This window comes from Talpa occidentalis, unplaced genomic scaffold, assembly GCF_014898055.3.
Source record: "Talpa occidentalis isolate TD23 unplaced genomic scaffold, MPIMG_talOcc4v2.1 talOcc4.3, whole genome shotgun sequence".
NCBI lineage: Eukaryota > Metazoa > Chordata > Mammalia > Eulipotyphla > Talpidae > Talpa > Talpa occidentalis.
This window is the reverse complement of record NW_023603184.1, coordinates 126,577,545-126,596,698: the sequence shown is the minus strand read 5'-3', so window position 1 is coordinate 126,596,698 and position 19,154 is coordinate 126,577,545. Positions and strand designations below refer to the sequence as shown.

Here is a 19,154-nt window from a genome sequence, read left to right as displayed (position 1 = left end):
ATCCCTGAAAATAAGATGTTGCATCTCAGTATAAAGAAGTGAATAGTTTTCAATTAATTCCTCCTTTCCTGCAATATATTTAATAATGTTGCATGCACTGTGCAAGTTTTCCTCCCACTTTTGTGCCGAAACAGCTTAACCTTTTATGTAAGTGTCTCTGGTCCAGAAAACATTAAAATTGGGCAGCTTTAATAAATAGTACTACATAATGACTCGCTCCAGTTCTCTGCAGTAATTAGTACTCTGGTGATGAAATGTGCCTCTAGGTTCAAAATTTTATGTTTTGACAGTTGGAATCTTACCAAGCATGAAATGAACCAATAAAAAATTCTTTTTTGTTATCATTCTCCAAGCATTAGGAAAAAATATATTCTCAACATAAAACAGTAGTTCTTTAAGAATAAAAAATAGGGACACCCACAGATTCAAAGGGGGAGATTCTGTAGCATTCAAATGAAGAAAAGATAAATGTAAAATCTCTGATAACTAAAAGCTGAGAGCAACTTCTATTTAATAGGCAAGTGCATCTCAATCACCTTGATTAGCAAAGCAAGATAATATGCATTAAAATTTTCACACCAGTCAAAAACCTCATAAACACTATATTTTATTTCCATCTTTAACTGTTTGATGATCATGGTATCTTTAATCATCTCAAATCATTCTTTATAAGACTGTACTTATTTTATACAGTTTTCCTTTCAATATCCATAAATCCCAAACAAAAATAACCATGACTCTGACACCATTTCTAAAGTTGGGCAAAGATTTCAGTTGTTTCAGTGGCTGTCAAGTGTTTTAGCTAAGTAACAAAAACTGTAACTTCCAAGTAAATTTCCCCATAAATTGAAAAGTCCAAAGTTTCCAAGGGTACTAAAAACATCTCTGCAAATCCAAATATATTCTCAAATGATGTCTTGCATTTCATTCAAAATAAAAACTACTCCTATGATGAAAAGTTCTGGAGATGGGTAGTGATGATGTTTCTGTACAACTATGTGAAGGAACCGAATGCCAGTGAACTCTACACTTGAAATTAGCTAAAATGGTTAATTTTGTATATTTTATCCTTATAATAATGATTCCTTTATAAGCTACCTTTTTGTACTTGAACACTAATCCCCTTGTATTCTGTTCAGAATTACTTATACTTTATCTGAAGGAATTTTACTTCCCAAATGGATGCTCTGACAACATAAAACAGGTTCCAAAGATGCTTTTAGTTATTTGGCAATCATTAACTTCCTGAGTTTTTAAGGGAGCCAAGAAAATTGTTAAAGAAATTACTAGAAATGTGCCTGACTTGATGGCATCAAATTGACCACCATGAAATATGAATTTTCCTTATAAATTATGCAGTACAATAGGATAAGCTATGTGTAATGCAGTCTTGAACACTCTCAGTATGTGGTGTTATATGAGGCAGAATCCACAAGAACCTCAGTAAGTGATATTGTAACCATAATCCTCTAGAATGAAATGCCATGCTTATAAATTGGTTATTTTTTAATGATTAAGCTAACGAGTTCTGAACTTTTAACCTATATGGGTTTCATAATTACACAGCTTGAAATCCTCATCAGAAAATCTGTCTCCTCCTGAAATTCAAATCATTTTATAATCGTGAATAATGCATGGCAACTCTACAGAAATTAAAACATTTCATAAAGAAATTCACAAGCTTTTTTTTCAGTTTTACAAGAACATAAAGTAACAGAAATAAATTAGTTGTCACTTCTTTTGACTCCCCAGCCCAACCCCACACAACACATCTCTTTAAAAAGAGGTATCTTACTGCTTTTTATACATAATTACATAATAGGTATAGATTCAGAGCACAAACACTTTGTGCACAAGTCCAGCCCAACCCCACACAACACATCTCTTTAAAAAGAGGTATCTTACTGCTTTTTATACATAATTACATAATAGGTATGGATTCAGGGCACAAACACTTTGTGCACAAGTCAGGCCATAAACAGCTAAGGAGAGTTCCCCAAAAAATGCCTCCAGCAGGGAAACACAAGCTCTGTTTCAGCACATTGGTTAAGAACTCTGACCTCAGGTAGCCGAATTTGACCCCTCGCTCACAAATGGACTCTAACATTGAAAAACCACTTAATTATACCCTTTACAATTTAGTTTCCTCATCTGTAAAATGGGGATAATAGAATACCTCACTAGGCCACTTTAAAGATTCAATAAGGTAATGCTAATGATGCTTTTAGTACTGTCTCTCATATTTAGGAAACTCTCAGTAAGGTAAAACAATTTTAAATAGGCTCTTAGATACTAAAGAATAGAAATATTGTAATTTAGAAATTCTTCCTCAGTAGAAGGCAACTCCAAATATGTTTATTCTCATTTGGTTAAAAAAAAACTGTCTTATCTGGCATTAATAAATGCTGGACAATAATTAAATCCACTATATGACACTCAACGTAGATTTTTCCAAGATTTAAAGAAGTTATACTTGCCTTTAAATCCTTCAAGTATTTATTTCAAGGTAGAAATGTTTTTAAAGCAGAGTTAATACTTAAGCACAAATCTCTCGTTTAAAAAAATGGGAATTTTTCTTTGAAACACCAGAACCAATATAAGCAACATATATAAGCATCCAGCAGGCCAAGAAGCCCTGTTATCCTGATCAGTCACTGGCAATTTTCTGGACAGGAATTCTATACTGTACTTCAGGTGCTGAACATTATCCCAAGACTTTTAGACTGAAAATACATCTTGCTTTTAAACTTTTCCCATACTAACTAGAGTCATTATTGACCAGAATTGTAGCTAAAATTTCAAACAAAAGGTAAGAAGGGTGCTAACAATCCCCATTCAATCACAAATAGAGCACCACACTGGTATTTTTAAAGAATCACCTTTAAAAGAATAAACACCTAGCAAAATGATGTGTTCAGTCAGATAAAAGCATGTAACTGTACCAATTTTGAGTGAAAGAGATATGTAACATTTATGCTTGAATATATCTATGAAAGAAATCTATATGCCCAAATTTTAGTAATGATTACTACTGCTTAGTGTGATTACAGGTGATTTAGGTATTCTTCATTGTATATTACTGTATTTAAATTTTTGACAGTTAACAGGTATTGGCATTTTTAGTACTGAAATATTTCGAAATAATTTCAAAAAACATAAAAGCCTACAAAACATGCCTTTTGTTCAAAACTGCTATCCTATCACCTTTTATTCTTAAAATATTGTTTGTTTTGACACTCTGTGTATCACTTGCATGTAACAGGAAAGTCACACATAAAAACTGTCTAACCTTAGATGAATCCTTAAAACATTTAGACTAAACTTAAAATCCTATAAGAGACACTGGCATTGTCCCAACGTCAATGATTAGGAGTACAAAACAGATGCCATGTTTTATACATGCTTGCCAGATTTAATGAACAGTGAAAGAAGATATTTTAAACAATGATTTGGCTGAAGTATTAATCAACTCAATGTCATAATAAAAGATTGTGTGTCAAAAATTCAATCCAGAGTGGCATTCCGCTCCTTACATGGAGACACTATTAAATGTTCTAAAAACCTATGTTTTCTATTCCAAATAAAGTGGACTACCATCAAAATAGTTAGTGCTCAAGATGTTCCCATCATAATTATTTTCACCGCATGAAAATTGAATTTTCAAATAAAGTAACTGAAACTTAAAAAAAAAATTCTAAGTCTAAAATTATCAAGTTTATTCTTGGTGACATTAGGCCAGCAGATATTATAGTTGAATAAAAGAAACATCTTTCCATTTAGGAGGAAAATATTTAGTTTAGAAAAATCTAAGCAGTATGTTCAATTACCAGAAAACAGACTTACATTAAGTCTTCATTTCAGTAAATCTGATGTTCATTTTTAACTTCTGACTTCCAATGAAGAAAAAATATTTAAGTAACAGTACTTTGGATATTTAATATTCTGCTTTTGGTTGAATATTTATTTCAACTATCAATGTAGTAAGAAATATATAACTTCTGAATCTACATTTTCTTGAAATATGCAACTTGATAAATTTTGTTTGTGTGTGTGTACATACACAAAAAAATACTTAAGTTTAAAATTAAAACTTGGCCCACCAGAAGCTGCATTCCATATTTTAATGCATTATATATGAGCACAAGATTCATCTCAGATTGAAGTCTCTGTCAAGTGCAAAATATTTCATCCATTATGTTCAATCATTGCAGTTAAATACTTAACTTCCTTAAATAGAAATTTCCATTTGGGAAAGAGACATCTAAATAGTTTGAGTGTTTATGCCTTTGACATTAGGTCTCCCTAAGGAAATGCCATTATTTTATGATTTTTCTATCTCTTTCTTATTCATATTATTCTTCATTGCTAGTTTTATTTTGACATTTACCACAATACTTTTTCCAAAGACATGCGCACACTGAATCTGCAAATTATTTTTTCTAACCCATTATAGTCATGTACCCCAATCCCAACACTTACACTATGTTCTTACAAATCCTTCTGAATTTTCCCTCACTTAACCTCCCATCTTTCTAAATATATCAAAATGTTCCCTTGGGTTTTAGAAAAAGGGCAAATTCTGCATTTAACTCAAAGAATTCTGTCAGTGGCTACTTTAGAAAAGAATGACCATGATTTAAATATCACAAAGGAATACCGTCCTTATAGTATCTGGATATGAAATATACTGAGCATATATTAAAAAACAATAACAAAACCTATTTCCAATATGTACAAGTTGTTAGCATTCCGGTTGCCTTGGTGACAAGGACAAATATCCATTTGGCCCTATTTAGGGACCCAGGGTTGTCTGGGGTCTCAGCACTGCCCCTGATAAACTAAGAACACTTTGCTATGTCTTTGCAATTTGGGTAGGAATTGGAGGAAAATAACCATGTGAAGCCGAAGGCTGCATTTATTTCTAGATGAGTTTGGGAAACTGATAGTTCAATCCCCTTCACTGCACAGAGGCACCTGTAGTATTAAACAAATTATCATGTTATTGGAGAACAATTTTTTAAATTATTATGTTTCACCCATAGTTCTGGAAAATTCTATATATCTGAGTTTTTGCTTTATTTACTTTCAATACAATCTCCAGTTTCTTGTTGTAAATAAGATAGCATTTAATTAAAAATTATTTCAACATTAGTCCCAATATTTCTTCCATGTTATTAAAATAAAAATTAGTATGAGTAGATCAAGAAAAAATCCCTGAAGAAAATAGCCTCTGTGTTTTTCTATATGACTCACATATCTACAAAGGACCAAACCAGAACTCTTTCTGATTCCCTAATACCTAGAATATTGGTTGTCAGTATATAATTTTTGAAAAAAAAACTAATGATAGTTGATGACAAACATATCTAATAGTTTAATATCATGAATTATTTCCTTCTAGGAAAAACTCAATTTATAATAATGGATAATAAAATACTTAAAATAAAAGAATATAAGTATCATCAAAAGGAAAAATTCCACTGTTCTTACCTATAAAATCAAAGTGATACAAAGCACACAACCGAAAAGTGCTTTTAACCTTTAGGGGCTTAATTCTTAAACCAAAAACTTGTGAAAGGAAGGAGCTAAGTAACTAGGCAGAACCATGAATAATATTCAAAAGACTTTTCAAATTAGAGATGTATAAAACTAAAAGAGAGAAAATACATCCCCATCAACTACAATGAACGGGGGAATGGTGCCAAAACTCTTATTATAGTGGATAACAACAGGGAAACTTCTGTGAGTCACACAAAAAATGCAACTGAAACAGACTTAAATATAAGGAAATATAGTGCCCATTTAATATAGGTCCCAAATTAAAATGAACTTCAAAACTGACTCTGACTAAATCGACTGCCTAGGAGGCCATGTCGAAAGACTTCCAAGATTCTGGTTCTCCTTCCATGATGTCTTCTACCTCATGCTGGAAGCTAGATGACAGAAGTTGCCCTAAGTCTCAAACAGAATAAATTCAGAGAATCGCTATCCCACAAGAGAAATTAAACAATTTCCCAAAAGTCCTCAGTAAACCCCTCTTTGAGCATTGTTGGCACAAGCTGAATCACATGACCATTCTCAAAGTAATCAAAATCACAGATGAAGATCTACCCAGATTTACCCACCCAAACCACACAGACTGCATGTTGAGGGCTGGGAGATACAAAACGGTACAAAGCTAAAGTTCTTCTAATATGGGAAAAGTAGAAATGGATGCCAGACAAATAAAACACCACCACACCACAATCAAGTATAGAAGCTAATCCTGGATGTCTAGCTTGGAAAGTCTGCATCTTATGATAATAGTTGGCCAGTAGAGAGTCTAGTCAAACTCCTTATCTAAAAGAAGAATCCCTGACAATGTTTGCTCAGCACTTGACTATATAATCTCATTGATTATGAATTCCTGCTTTACAAAGTAGACATGCTTCACTGAAGAGGTATTCACTGTATTGAGCTGAAATATACTGCCTTAAAAGTTCATTGGTCCAACTTTTTGGGGCAACAATCAATGAATGAATTTATTCCTTCTTTTCTAGTATTACCCATATATTTGAGGGGTCCTCCCTGGTGACACAAGAGGTTAAGCACAACGTTGTGAAGCTATCCACAGCCTCTGCAGCACAAGATCAATTCCTGGACAGCCAGGAAGCTACCCACATGGCAGGCGCAGCAGACCTCTCCTATCACGCCCTCTGCTCCCCTCAGCAGTGTGTTTCAGTCAGTGTGCCTATTCTGTTCCCCACTCTTTCTCTGGTGAATCCTCTCATGCCCTGCACCTCTGGCCTGTACCCCGGTTCTTGCATGCATGCATGCATAAATCTTTAAAACAAATATTTGAGGACATTTTGTGGGTTCTCTTTGAGTCCTCTCAAGTCCCAGTTTCCTACCATAGCAACACTAGGCAGTTCTATTTTTTAAATAAATCACTCAAGAGCTTTATAAAATGTCCATTTTAAAGAAAGGCTATTTAGTGTATCACATTGTACCACCACATTAAGTTCATTTCAAATTGGTATGCCATGATGACAATGTGGGAGTCATCTGGAAAATCAAATTCTATCCCTATTATCAATTAAGAAATACTAGATCTTTCAACTTAAGATATATATCTGCATATTTCAATTTGTTAGGCTTTTAGAATCATCTCAAGTCATTATTTTACAATCTTTCTGGGCTGTTTATGGTTAATTAGTGGGTAAACATGTGTGTTTCACTTGTAAAGTACTTTGGATTGAGATTAATAAAGATATTATATAAAAACAGGATTATATGCTATTTTATTCCTCTGATTAAAGTCTGCACAAGGAGGCTTTTCTTTTTATTGCTAAGGAAATGTCACTTGATCCTTCAAAATTGATTCATAACATCAAAAGGAAGACACTAAAAAGAAAACTTTAAAAGTTAAAGCAGTAAATAAAAAGTTCAGTAATCCTGCCAAAATTCTTTCAGTAAAGCATCTACATTCATGACGGGAAGTACACTCTTATTTTTACACAGAACGTTATATACCTATAAGAATTGAAAAGGCTGTAATTTTAAAAGCCCAAGTTAAGGAAAGTAGATATTCTCATTTACTAAAAACTTAATAAGACACCTGTAAATGGAATGGAATTTGGACCAAGTACTTCCAGAGAAGTGTTACAATTGTTAGTTTGATTTCAAGAGCAGCTTCAAAATGTCCTTTTGATTTACAATATTGCTAATTAATATAAAATGAATCTGAGCTCCTACAAATAGAAAAACTAGAAGAATAAAAGATGAACTGTCTGGCACATGCCTTGCTTTATGCAATTTCTTAATAGCTAATATCTGCTGGTGAAAATAGCAAGGAACTAAATAGTTGCTTGTTGAAACTTCAGAGGTCATTTGTCAGTACAGTCATGCATAACAATGACAAGAATACATTTTGATAAATGTGTCATTAGGTGATGTTAGCACTGTACAAAGTAAAGTGCAATTACCCAAATGGCCTACCTCATGCCTAGGCTCCAAAGTTCAGTCCACTGTTGACCAAAACATCGGTAAGCAGTGCATCGTCCCTGTTGTTAGACTGATGATTTTTGTTTCTTAGTTATGGGATCCCAGGTACTAGGTGCTTTTCTTTGCATAGCTTTATATGTTATTTCTTGAGATCTCCCTTATCCAAAAACATAGCCATCCCTCGCTTTATAAAAGCATCCAGCTCATTTCTATTTTAAGAAAATGCTACTAACAATGAAGAAGATCTAGGTTGCGAACACAGATGTACAAATATTATCTAGACTTCTGAATCTTGGAGTTCTAGGAAAATGTTCTTGTATGTATTATATGCCTCCTTTCTTGTTTACAGGTGGAAGTTCTGATACCCTTTCATTCCATGTATTAAATTCCTAAGGATAAATTCAATCCTTTCAGTAACCTACCTCTTCCTACATTCCTTACCATTGTTTTCATTACTGGTTAAAGAAATCCCTTCTCTCCAAATACCTCATTGGATGACAAGAAAAGTGTACTTCCTATATAACCAGTCCCCTTCCTTCCCAACTTGTTTATGTTATTATCTCCTAGTTCATTGTTCTTACATCATACACCAAGTCCCTTCTGGCCTACAAATAATGTTTGCTTAAATACCTCAGGACTATCGTTACATGGGATTAAAACAAAAGTGCTATATTTTGGTACATCAAGGTTGAAGGGGTTACCATAGAGTTGATGCAATCCATCTACTAACCCAGTGTGGTCAGCAGGAGAGGGTAGCTGACTTACAAAAGAGAAAACTTAAAGAGATATTGAAACAATACAAAAAAACTGGAGTCAAATTGCCAAAGCCAGTGCTCTCCCACTAAGTGCTCTACAACATTTCTTCAGTAAAGCTGAATTCAACCAGACACCAGGTGGATACAAACTGGTAATAGATAAATATTATTTATCAATGATGGGGTGCCTGTATTGGTACCCAGAGGCATCACATTTTTCAGAGAGGATGTTTTATAACTGTAAGAGTTTTCTATTTGCTATGATTTCAGGTATTTTAATGAAACTGCCATTTTAAGTTATGTAAGTCAAAAATAGATTTTTTAATAACAATAAGGGTCCTATACCTCTTAGGCATATAGGCATAGATATATACATACTAGTAGCTTCAAAAGAAGAAAAAATAAGCAAGAACATTTGTAGAACTGGGTCCAATAAAAGTACATACGGCTAAAGTCTTGCTGTAAAGGTGAAAATGTCCATTGATTTTTTTTAGAATTACACTTTTAGCTCTAAGTAATGCATTAATGTAATTTCAAGTTCTATTTGCTTTTTCCCTTCAAACTTGAAGCTTTACATGTGTGTCAAGCATTTCCTTACATTTTACTCTTCATTGTATGCAAATGCCTATCTAAATTAATAGTACCATCAAATTAGATAAGTTATTTTCTTTCCAACCTCTGGTAAAACCTTTGAATCACAGATATGTACAACAAGCAAGTACACTCAGAGCAAATAAATATGCTCTCTGTACACATAACACCTGCATATAGATTTTCTTGTATACATACACACACACACACACACACACTATAGTTGCCAACCAACTAAACTGCAGAAGGCACCAGGGAAAACATATTTGACATGGTCATCATCTGGATTACTTTGGTTTAAGTTACTATCTGCCAACACCATTTGTCTTTGCCATTGTAAGGTCACAATAGCATTGATTCCAAAGTGCTCCTCTGGGGTTGAAACATGCCCACAAACTTGCCTCCTAATGAATTATTGAAAAGAAAAAACATAGTTTGGTGGAAGAAAAAGAAGGAAAATTAGTAATGTTTAGTTCTAAGTCTAACTCTTTCACTAGCTAAAATCAAGCATGTTTACTACCATTGAACCACTGGTAAGAAGTCCAGATGTAAAAAAAAAAAAATATTTTAAAAGATCATCCCAATTATAATGGAACATATTCTCCCAAAGATATTTGAGGAGACAAAACTATGACTTAAGCTAAATGGTAATACATTTTTAAGAAGATCTTCAAGATGGCAATTGATAATTGTTACTGGGCAGTAATTTTTTTTTAATAAACTACTTCATTTCTATAAAATTGAAAACCCAGAAAGTTCACTTAGGAATAGTCTGCCAATCTTGCCTGGAAATAAAACAACTGTTTAACCTGGATCTTAAAGCATTGCTAAGAATTAAGTAAGAGGAATAAATGCAAACTTCATGTACATGCAGTACTTCATAATTTCCACTGTATTTTCACATACAACTTCTCAACATTACCAACAACATGAAAGATATCTCTCATTGAACTAAGCAAAAAACTGAAGCTTAGAGTGGCTAAAAGATCTACTCAAGACCTGAAAACACACAAACATAAAACCATCCACTCATATTATTTCCCGACAATTATCTGAAGAGCAATGTCAGACATGGCTTCAGGAGCTAGAATAAAGCAGTGAACAAATCAAAGATCCTCTCCTCATGGAGCTTATATATTCTCTAAAATATAGAAAAGATATATTTTATACATATATGTATACACCTTATACATATATACATAAAATATAAAGTATAAAATATATCCTGGATAAGCAGGGAGTAGAGACAAGGATACACAAGACAAGAAGAACATTAATACTATGGAGCAAGAAGGTGCCATACATAACGATAGTCAGAACAGTAATTTGAATGCTGTTAATATTTGAAAACTCTGAATTTGAAAAAGATCATTTGGAGGTATTCTGAAGCTTCCAAATATAATATATGGCTATGAAATTTGGAATTGATCCAGTATACACTGAAAGGAATAATATAATCTGCATTAATAGTGGTATATTAACTATAATATAATCTAATATTTATTGATGATCTATTAGAGGCCAGGTACCTTCCTAAATACTTTATATGTGTTAAACTGTAAAATCAGCACGATTTTTAGCTACAAGTGCTCATGAGGAAACTAAGGACAAAGAGGTTGAGTCATTTGTCCAAAGTCACATATATAACAGAGCCAAGAAACCAAGAAATGAAATAAATGATTTCGCCTGTCCAGAACCAAACTCCTAGCCATTCTGCTTGCACTTCTCACAGTTGAGAGATATGTAAGGGGGAGACTAAAGGGAAAACCACCAATTCTTTATCAATTAAATTACATTGTCTGAAATTTTATAGATTTAAATGTGGTAGCTGCAAAAATGCAAAAACAGGATATACACCAGAGAAATGAGACAGGAAAGAACAGGATTTACTAAATAACTAAAGTTTTTATTTTTTTAAAGATTTATTTATTTGTATAAGAACTGGGGTACAGGTCAGAGGCGCCGGAGGGTGAGAGAATTCACCAGAGACAGAGCGGTGAGCAGAACAGGCAGACAGACGGAAGACACTGCTGAGGGGAGCAGTGGGAAAGGCAGGAGAGGTCTGCCATGCCATGTGGGTTTCTCCCTGGCCGGCCAGAAATCGATCCCCTGCTGCAGAGGCTGTGGACAGCTTTACAGCACAGCACTCAACCCGCTGCACCACAGGGGAGGCCCTAAATAACTAAAGTTTTCAAATAACTGCAGTTCAAGCCTAGGAGATTTGAAGGTGCTGATACTATGGGTCAAAATTAAGAAACTGAATGGAGAAAACCAAATCAGAGTGGTTAAATTGAGTAGTTATGGCTGCACCAGATGTCAGGATCCTAGGGGAAAAAATGCAGAAATGAACTCAGGAAAGAAATCAACTCTTACTAGTCCAGAAATTTCTCTTTTGAAAGACAATGGATCTAGACCACATGCTTATGAGGTGTCTTCTGGTACATGATGCAATAGTTTTGTAATTCTGTAAGCAAAGCATAATCTTTAAAAGACTGAGATGAGATTTTTGGGCTAGTAAGCTTTTTGTTCCATAGGGGTGTATACCGTTACTTCTGAAACATTCTCCAAACTTACACTCATATGTTTCAAAACTTCACAATGATAAGCCAAAGAAAAAAATTTGAAAGAGGAAACTCCAAGAACACCATAGACTGATTTGTTCAAATTCAAGGATGAATGGACAGCTCTCCTTGAAATAAGTGTCTTGGTGACAAAGTGAGAACTTAAAAATTAATACAGGAAGTTTTTGTAAGTTATCATCCCTTATTCTCAGTAAAGGATAATAATAACATAAATTGTCCAACAATACATTGAAAAAGCTACCAACTTCATCACAACTAATCATTAACCTTTCACCAGTAAACAGGAAGATGCAACAAAGTCCATACTCTTAAGTTTTATAAATGCCAAATTTTTGCTTTATTCTAAAATTCACAGAAGCAAAGTTAAGTGTAAGTATGGGCGGTGACCATACAGAAATGGCAACCACTGGTTGAAACATAAATTCTGGTTCTCCTATCCTCAGCTGAGCCAGAGTTGGACATGACTAAAATTGTTTTAGAATGAAGCAGGACACATTAGCTTTCAGGGAGTATCTCCTGCAAGCTGGTTTCTAGGTAGTCCTGGAGTCCACTAGAGGGCAACAGAGCGTGTGCAGAAAGCAATTTGGGCTTTAGGACAGACTGTCTGGTTTTAGGTCACTAGTTCATTCAATGTGCTATCCAGACACTGCTTCAAAACCACATAAGATCCCTGAAAACTTCTTCCATTACCAAATTACGTGCTGATGAAAGGATTCTCATCTTAAAGCTAGTCACAGACGTTTGTATTTCCCAAATGATAATATATTAATCCAAATGATTTGTCATTATAAAGTACCTTCCTATGAAGCAATTTAACAGCTTTATATTGAATATAATGTTTTTAAAAAATTTGTTGAGGTTTATTTTTGAATAAAATGTACTATAAATAAGTTATTTGATGTTTTACCACATAAATTTAAAACAATGGTTATATCAAGAGATACATGTCAAAAATGCATTGGCACTACTGTAATAAGATTGCTAATATGACAGTAAAGTATATAACATAGTGGGCTTACAAATTTATATGGTATATCTATATATTGCCTATGCTAATTCTATATGTTAAGAGTGAATATGATGTGCATTTTACGAAAGAGAATTGAACAGATGAAAAAGTTTGCCCAAGGACACATAATAAGGGGTAAAGCTAAATTGGAAATGTAATGTTTGAGTACCACACATCACAGATAATCCATTGAGTCAACCCAACCACACTAGTGTCCTTGAGAACTACTGGCATTTCTCCCAAATGATGCCCCTTGATACTCAAAGTCAAAGATAAAGAAAGTTTCCCTATGTACTCCACCACAAAACTATAGAGCAATTCAATTGACATAACAGAATTTATACTTTGCCGTATTTTAGTATCATATTGCAATTGTAACTGCAAGCAAGAAATAATGACAATGAAAATGATCATTTAAAAAATTCAACACACAAAGGTTCTCATACTTGACTTAAAAATATAGTGAGTAAATATTAACCTGTGCAATGGCTTATTAAGCATCAGTTTTTAGACTTCTTAGAACCTTTAATACATTGCAATGAGAAACTGACAAGTGAATATTACATAGCTCTTGTGTGTGGCACTGAAATCATTTCTACTTAATACAAAATTGCGTAACTATTGAGATGTTTTACAATCAAGTACCTAAAAGTGACAGCTCACCCTGTGAACTGGGATCAATTTGTGATAGACTTTGAAATGGGTGCTAAGAACAGATCTGAAGTATAAAATATCTATCTTGCCCTACAGGATTTAAAAAGTTTAGTTAGTATCAAACATCAAAAATCATCATCATTGTACCTACAGTGGACAGTACAGTATATATGTGTGTGCAGATTCTGCAATCCATCTTCAAAGTAGTTACTGGTACATAGAATGATTTTTCTTCCCATGAAACTGCATACAGTAGTTTGACCCAACTATAGTCTACAAAATCCATTTGGAATTTAAATTATACCTGGATTGAGTCATCAGAATCCTGAAAAAGGGATACAAGAGAAAGCAACGGTGAAACTGGCAGGCCTTCACAGTAAATTAGATGCAGGTTGCAAGCAAAGAGTTGGAGTTATCTAATATGTATGACAAACTAATTCTGAATTAATTTTATTATACTCCATCATTCTAGTACCAGTATTTTCTTAACAATGGTGGAAACTGTGTAAGCAAAATTCATGTTTATTTATGACAGACAAATTTTCACAATTATAAAGTATAGATACAAACACCCAATGGACTGCTTAGCTCATGATAAAAGGGAAAAAATAGAATGCAGCAGTTTTAATTCCAGTTTCCAGAATCTGACTCTGCCACTTACTACCCGCGAGATCTACAGCAACTCAATCAATTTTTGTGTTTCTTCTCAAGTGTTAAAAAATAGACATCAACAATAGTTCTTGCCTGCAGGATTACTCTCTAGTAATCTAGAATATGTAGGTTCCAAAGGCCTTCTGGACCAGTTAGTATCCAAGAAAATATCTAGCAGTTGATACTGGTGAACTAAGTCAAAAGACTTGGCAGCCAGGGAAGAGACAGTGTAATGCTATGAATTCTTAGATGTTATCCCAAAGAACGTGTATTATCAGACTGATATTTAAAACTGAAAAACTGAAGATAACTGTCATAACCAGTAATTGCTGTTTTAACAAATCTCACATAGATATTAGGCATCATAAGATAAAAAATTCCAAAACTTCTCTACTATATAACAGTTGCATGAAACGTAGATAGAAATAGTGTCACGTGGTGAAAAATCAATTCATCTGTGAAAGGTGCTCAAATGGAAAGCACAGTCAGACAAAACCTCCCAAAGAGACACTATTTATACACCAAGCTTTGTGTTGGCTAAAGGAATAAGAGAGGGAAAAACCAAAGACAAACCAATTCTGGTACCAGAAGTAGTGAATTTAATTTCTTTAGAAAACCAACTAAGCTCCTTGGATGTCTTCTCTGACATGAACTAGAATACCATTTAGCCTCTAATATCGATCTTTACTAAAGTGCACTGGATGACCTTTCCATATTCTAAATAAGTGGCCTCAGCCTACTCTGCTTTCAGATTCTAAGTTTTTCTTTTGTGTGTGTGGGTGTGTTTTTAAATATTTATTAATTATTTTTTGATTTTTTTATTTAAATTTTATTTTTATATTCCCCATACAATTGCAACCCCCTTATTTTGACCCCATCCCTCCTTTCCCTGCCCCCCGCCCCCCATAGAGTGTCTCTGGTTCATAGTTATTTGTTGATTTTGATTTTTACTTTCTTATAGTTATTCTTTTTCCTGTTTTTCTTTATCTTGATTCACCCTTCCCAGCCAGACTATCAAAGATACTTAACAGCAATTTCTCTCCTATACAGTGAGTTTTTCCTAGGAATTGAGGGATGTGAGCTCCAGCCCAAGGGTTATGTACATCTAGACACGCTTCATTGGACTTGCCTTCTCTCCATATTCTAAATGCAAGAGATTATTAAGTATCCAATTTGAAAACAGGTGAACTGTAATTTCACCTAAGCTCAATATTGTCCCAAAGAATCTTCTGTGAGTTTTATATGTCACTAAACATCTACAAGTCTCACTTATAATTACCTGATCTAAACTAACAACAACAACAAAATGGTAAAATAAAGTATGGCAGAACTTTCTTTCCATAGCAGACATATAAACTGAAGAAATCATGAGATTTGCGAGAATGTCAGGAAACATATGTGATGCCCTCTTTTTCACTTATATATTTTTAAAAGGAGTACATTTTTTTTTCTGGCAACATTGAGAGTGTAAATTCTCATCAACTCCACTGAACAATACCAACTAGGCTTCATGTAGACACATTAAAAGTGAATTAAGGGAATAGTTAAATCTTGACCCAAATAGGACTAAATCTTTGGTAGGATTTTAAGTGATTATCTCACATTTTCCCCTTATTTAGTAATATTGATAAAGTTCTCTTAAAAAAGAGATTACATATAATAAAGCCCTTTCTGTATCTAGTAAATGGGTTGTGATTAAACAGCTCACTGCCAAGAGAGTTAAAATGAATTCTCTGAAAGGAACATCTCCCTGGGACAAATGAATTCCTTGGGTACTGTTCATGAAATCACCCTTCCTATAGGGAGATCTTGGATAAGGCTGAGGTGAGACTCTTCTGGTTCTTATGAACTGATCATTTTTGGTTTTTCAATTAACATGCTAGATTGTGAAATTTTAGGAAGTCCTTCTTCAATTAAAAAAAATTCAAATACCTAGAATATTTCAAAGGAAAATTGCTGTAGAGAAGCAGAAGGGGAAAACAGATGTGAAAGTATTCCTTAGCAGTTATGAAGGTAAATAATACATTATTTGTAATATGAAATCAAAAAATAAAAAAAGAATCATTCATGAAAATTAAATAGTTTCTTTTTCATTCATTAATTCAGTAAGTACTCTTTGAGAATCAACTTTGAGTAAGATATTATACCAGATATTACTAATATATACTTTAAAAAATGAAAATCTCTTGGTCCAAGTCTTCCAGGAGCTTCCAATCTATTTAGGATCATAAGTTTCATATGAAATGGCTAATTATAAAGCAATGAAAGCCAGAGTTGAGTTGTAGCAGAATTCAGGGAAAATAAATGGATAGACTATCTGCAAACACCAGTGCACATTTGAATAGTGAAAAAAAAAATGTTACAGAAAAGGAAAAATATAAACTTTACCCAAGTTCAATAAATCATTAATTTATGGTCCAGTCCAGATGGCTAACACACACACACAACTGAGATTGCAGAAAAACAAAATAGAGAAATATTTACAGACATGTTCACCCAGAATAGATAGGAGTAAGGATTCACAAAAGAAACTTTGAAACAAGAATCCCTCAGGGTGAGCTACAGTTCAATTCTGAAAGACACTTTAGCCACTGATAACAGGAACATTTAATCAAAGGAACTTAACAGCAATAATCCAGTGAATTCCAACTGAATAGTAAATATTTTTTTCCTTGCTCAGTTTAGTCTCAGAAGAAAAGTCCCATTAAAATAAGATATTTGCAATAGAAGTATTCCCAATTAGGTAGCAGAACATGCTCTTCGCAATATTTAATTGTTCCTTTTACTTTAGCAATCCAAACAAAGACTATCACTCAAGATTGTAGTGCACAACAACTGTAAGAAAAATCTTCACCATAGTTTTCCCTAAGACTTATCTCCACATTGCTTACTCTATCTTGAAACATGTTATTAAGTCTCAGGCATTCAGTTGAATATTTAACATGGGCCAACAATATACTTCAGAACTGGCAATAAGAGTGAGTGTTCCAACAGCCTCAGAGCCTGACACTAATGTACTGAGACATATTAGCAACTCTTGGGAATGATGTCTCTGCTAATTAGACCACCATGAACAGATTCCCAAGCCTTGACCAAGTTTTGCCAAACATCTAATGGAGAACTCTGATTTATAGGCTGTCCAGGTGAAGCCCGAACAGATGGTATATTTTAAAAATAATTGACACGTGAATTTGTTCAGGTTCTCAATCTCCAGAAAGCATGCAGCTTTAAAGTTAAAAAACAAAAAATAATATTTTTAGTCATCTACCTTATCTTTGTCTTCAACGACATCTGCCAAGACATCATCTGGATCCAGGATTCCTCCATCTGTGTATTCTAAGTGATGAATCTTCACCCAGTAGCCAGGATCCTGTGGTAGAACCACCAAATTTCATGAATCAAACTTTTAGAAAAGGTAAAACACATTTTAAGTTTAAAATAAATTGACTCATTAAAACTATGCTCTACTTCCATATGATCCAGCAATTCCACTACTAGGTATTTACCCAAAGGACACAGAAACATCAATTCCAAAGAGCACCTGCATCCCTATGTTTATAGTAGCACTGTTTACAATAGCTAAGCTTTGAAAACAGCCCAAATGCCCAAAAATAGATGACTGGATCAAGAAGATGTGGTACATATACACCATGGAATATTACTCAGCATTCAAAAAAGATAAACACATGCAATTTGCAGCAACATGGATGGAGCTGGAAGGGATCATGCTCAGCAAAATAAGCCAGAAAGAAAAAGAAAAATACCAGATGGTCTCACTCATAGCAGGAATCTAGAAAACTTAAATAAAGGACCAGGAAAAAGAATAACTATAAGAAAGTAAAAATCAAAATCAACAAACAACTATGAACCAGAGACAGTCTATGGGGGGTAGGGAGGGGAGGGATTGGGGTCAAAATAAGGGGGTCACAATTGTATGGGGAATATAAAAATAAAATTTATAATAAAAAATAAAAAAAACTATGCTCTAGTAATAAAATTTTTAAACAGCAAAAACAAATGTTATTTACTTGGATAAATACTTAGCCTTTGTATGTTTATTTTTTTTTGCCAGGTTATATGTAATATACAATATATATAATATCCAACTATTTTCAAAATACCAAAGTGGTTTCAAACAGTCTACACTTTCACCAGAAGTATTTAGGATTTCTCATGTTTCTCATTCTTTTTTTCAGTATAAGAGCATTTTCTGTTTCAAATCCAATTATGTTTAGTGTACTACATTTGATCATTATTTCTCCTCCTTTTTTACCAGTTACCCAATTATACATGACATATAGCATTTTATTAGTTTGAAGTGTTCAACATAATGACTTCATATATGTATATGTTGCACAACGCATATACATCACAGCAAGTTTTCTGGGGAAAAATTGAAATACAAAAATAAATTGCCCTACCTATTTGAGAAGCACATTCAAGGAATTTCTGATCATCTACAACTTATCTCGAGAATATTCTGTAAAAGATCTTTTTGAAAGTCCTTTCTGAAACAAGGGATTAGAAGATGTAGTACCAAAATGTAGTACCAAATGTAGTACCAAAAAAAAAAAAAATCAAAAGGCAGAAATCAATGATGGCAATATCCATCACTTTGGGTATATGAATGGAATGCTGCAACCTCACGCCTTTTTAACCATTTATATTGCACACTCTATGCAAGTCCTCTACTCCAAGATTTGCAATGATATTTGGAGCAAGAGTTCTAGCTCTCCTGCAGCACAGCAGCAATTGCAACTGTTTTCAGAGTTAAAAGGGGGAGGGGGTCATTGAAATGGGGCACTGACTTAATAGCTCTCCAAATATTATTTTTCTGAAAACTGCTTAGGACTGTAAGAGTTAAGGAGAAAAATTATATTTTTCAATTTGATGTGTAGGGAATATTTGTGGCTAGATACTCTGATATCT

At 33.7% G+C, this 19,154-nt stretch overlaps 1 protein-coding gene across 1 annotated transcript in view; it reads right to left on the bottom strand.

Annotated features, from left to right (window-relative positions):
* PARD3B (par-3 family cell polarity regulator beta) overlaps positions 1–19,154 on the bottom strand; it is an 882,400-nt gene that overhangs the window by 749,500 nt on the left and 113,746 nt on the right. Inside the window, 1 exon segment of the mRNA XM_054700017.1 lies at positions 17,494–17,595. Within this exon segment, the coding sequence (XP_054555992.1) occupies positions 17,494–17,595 (102 nt within the window).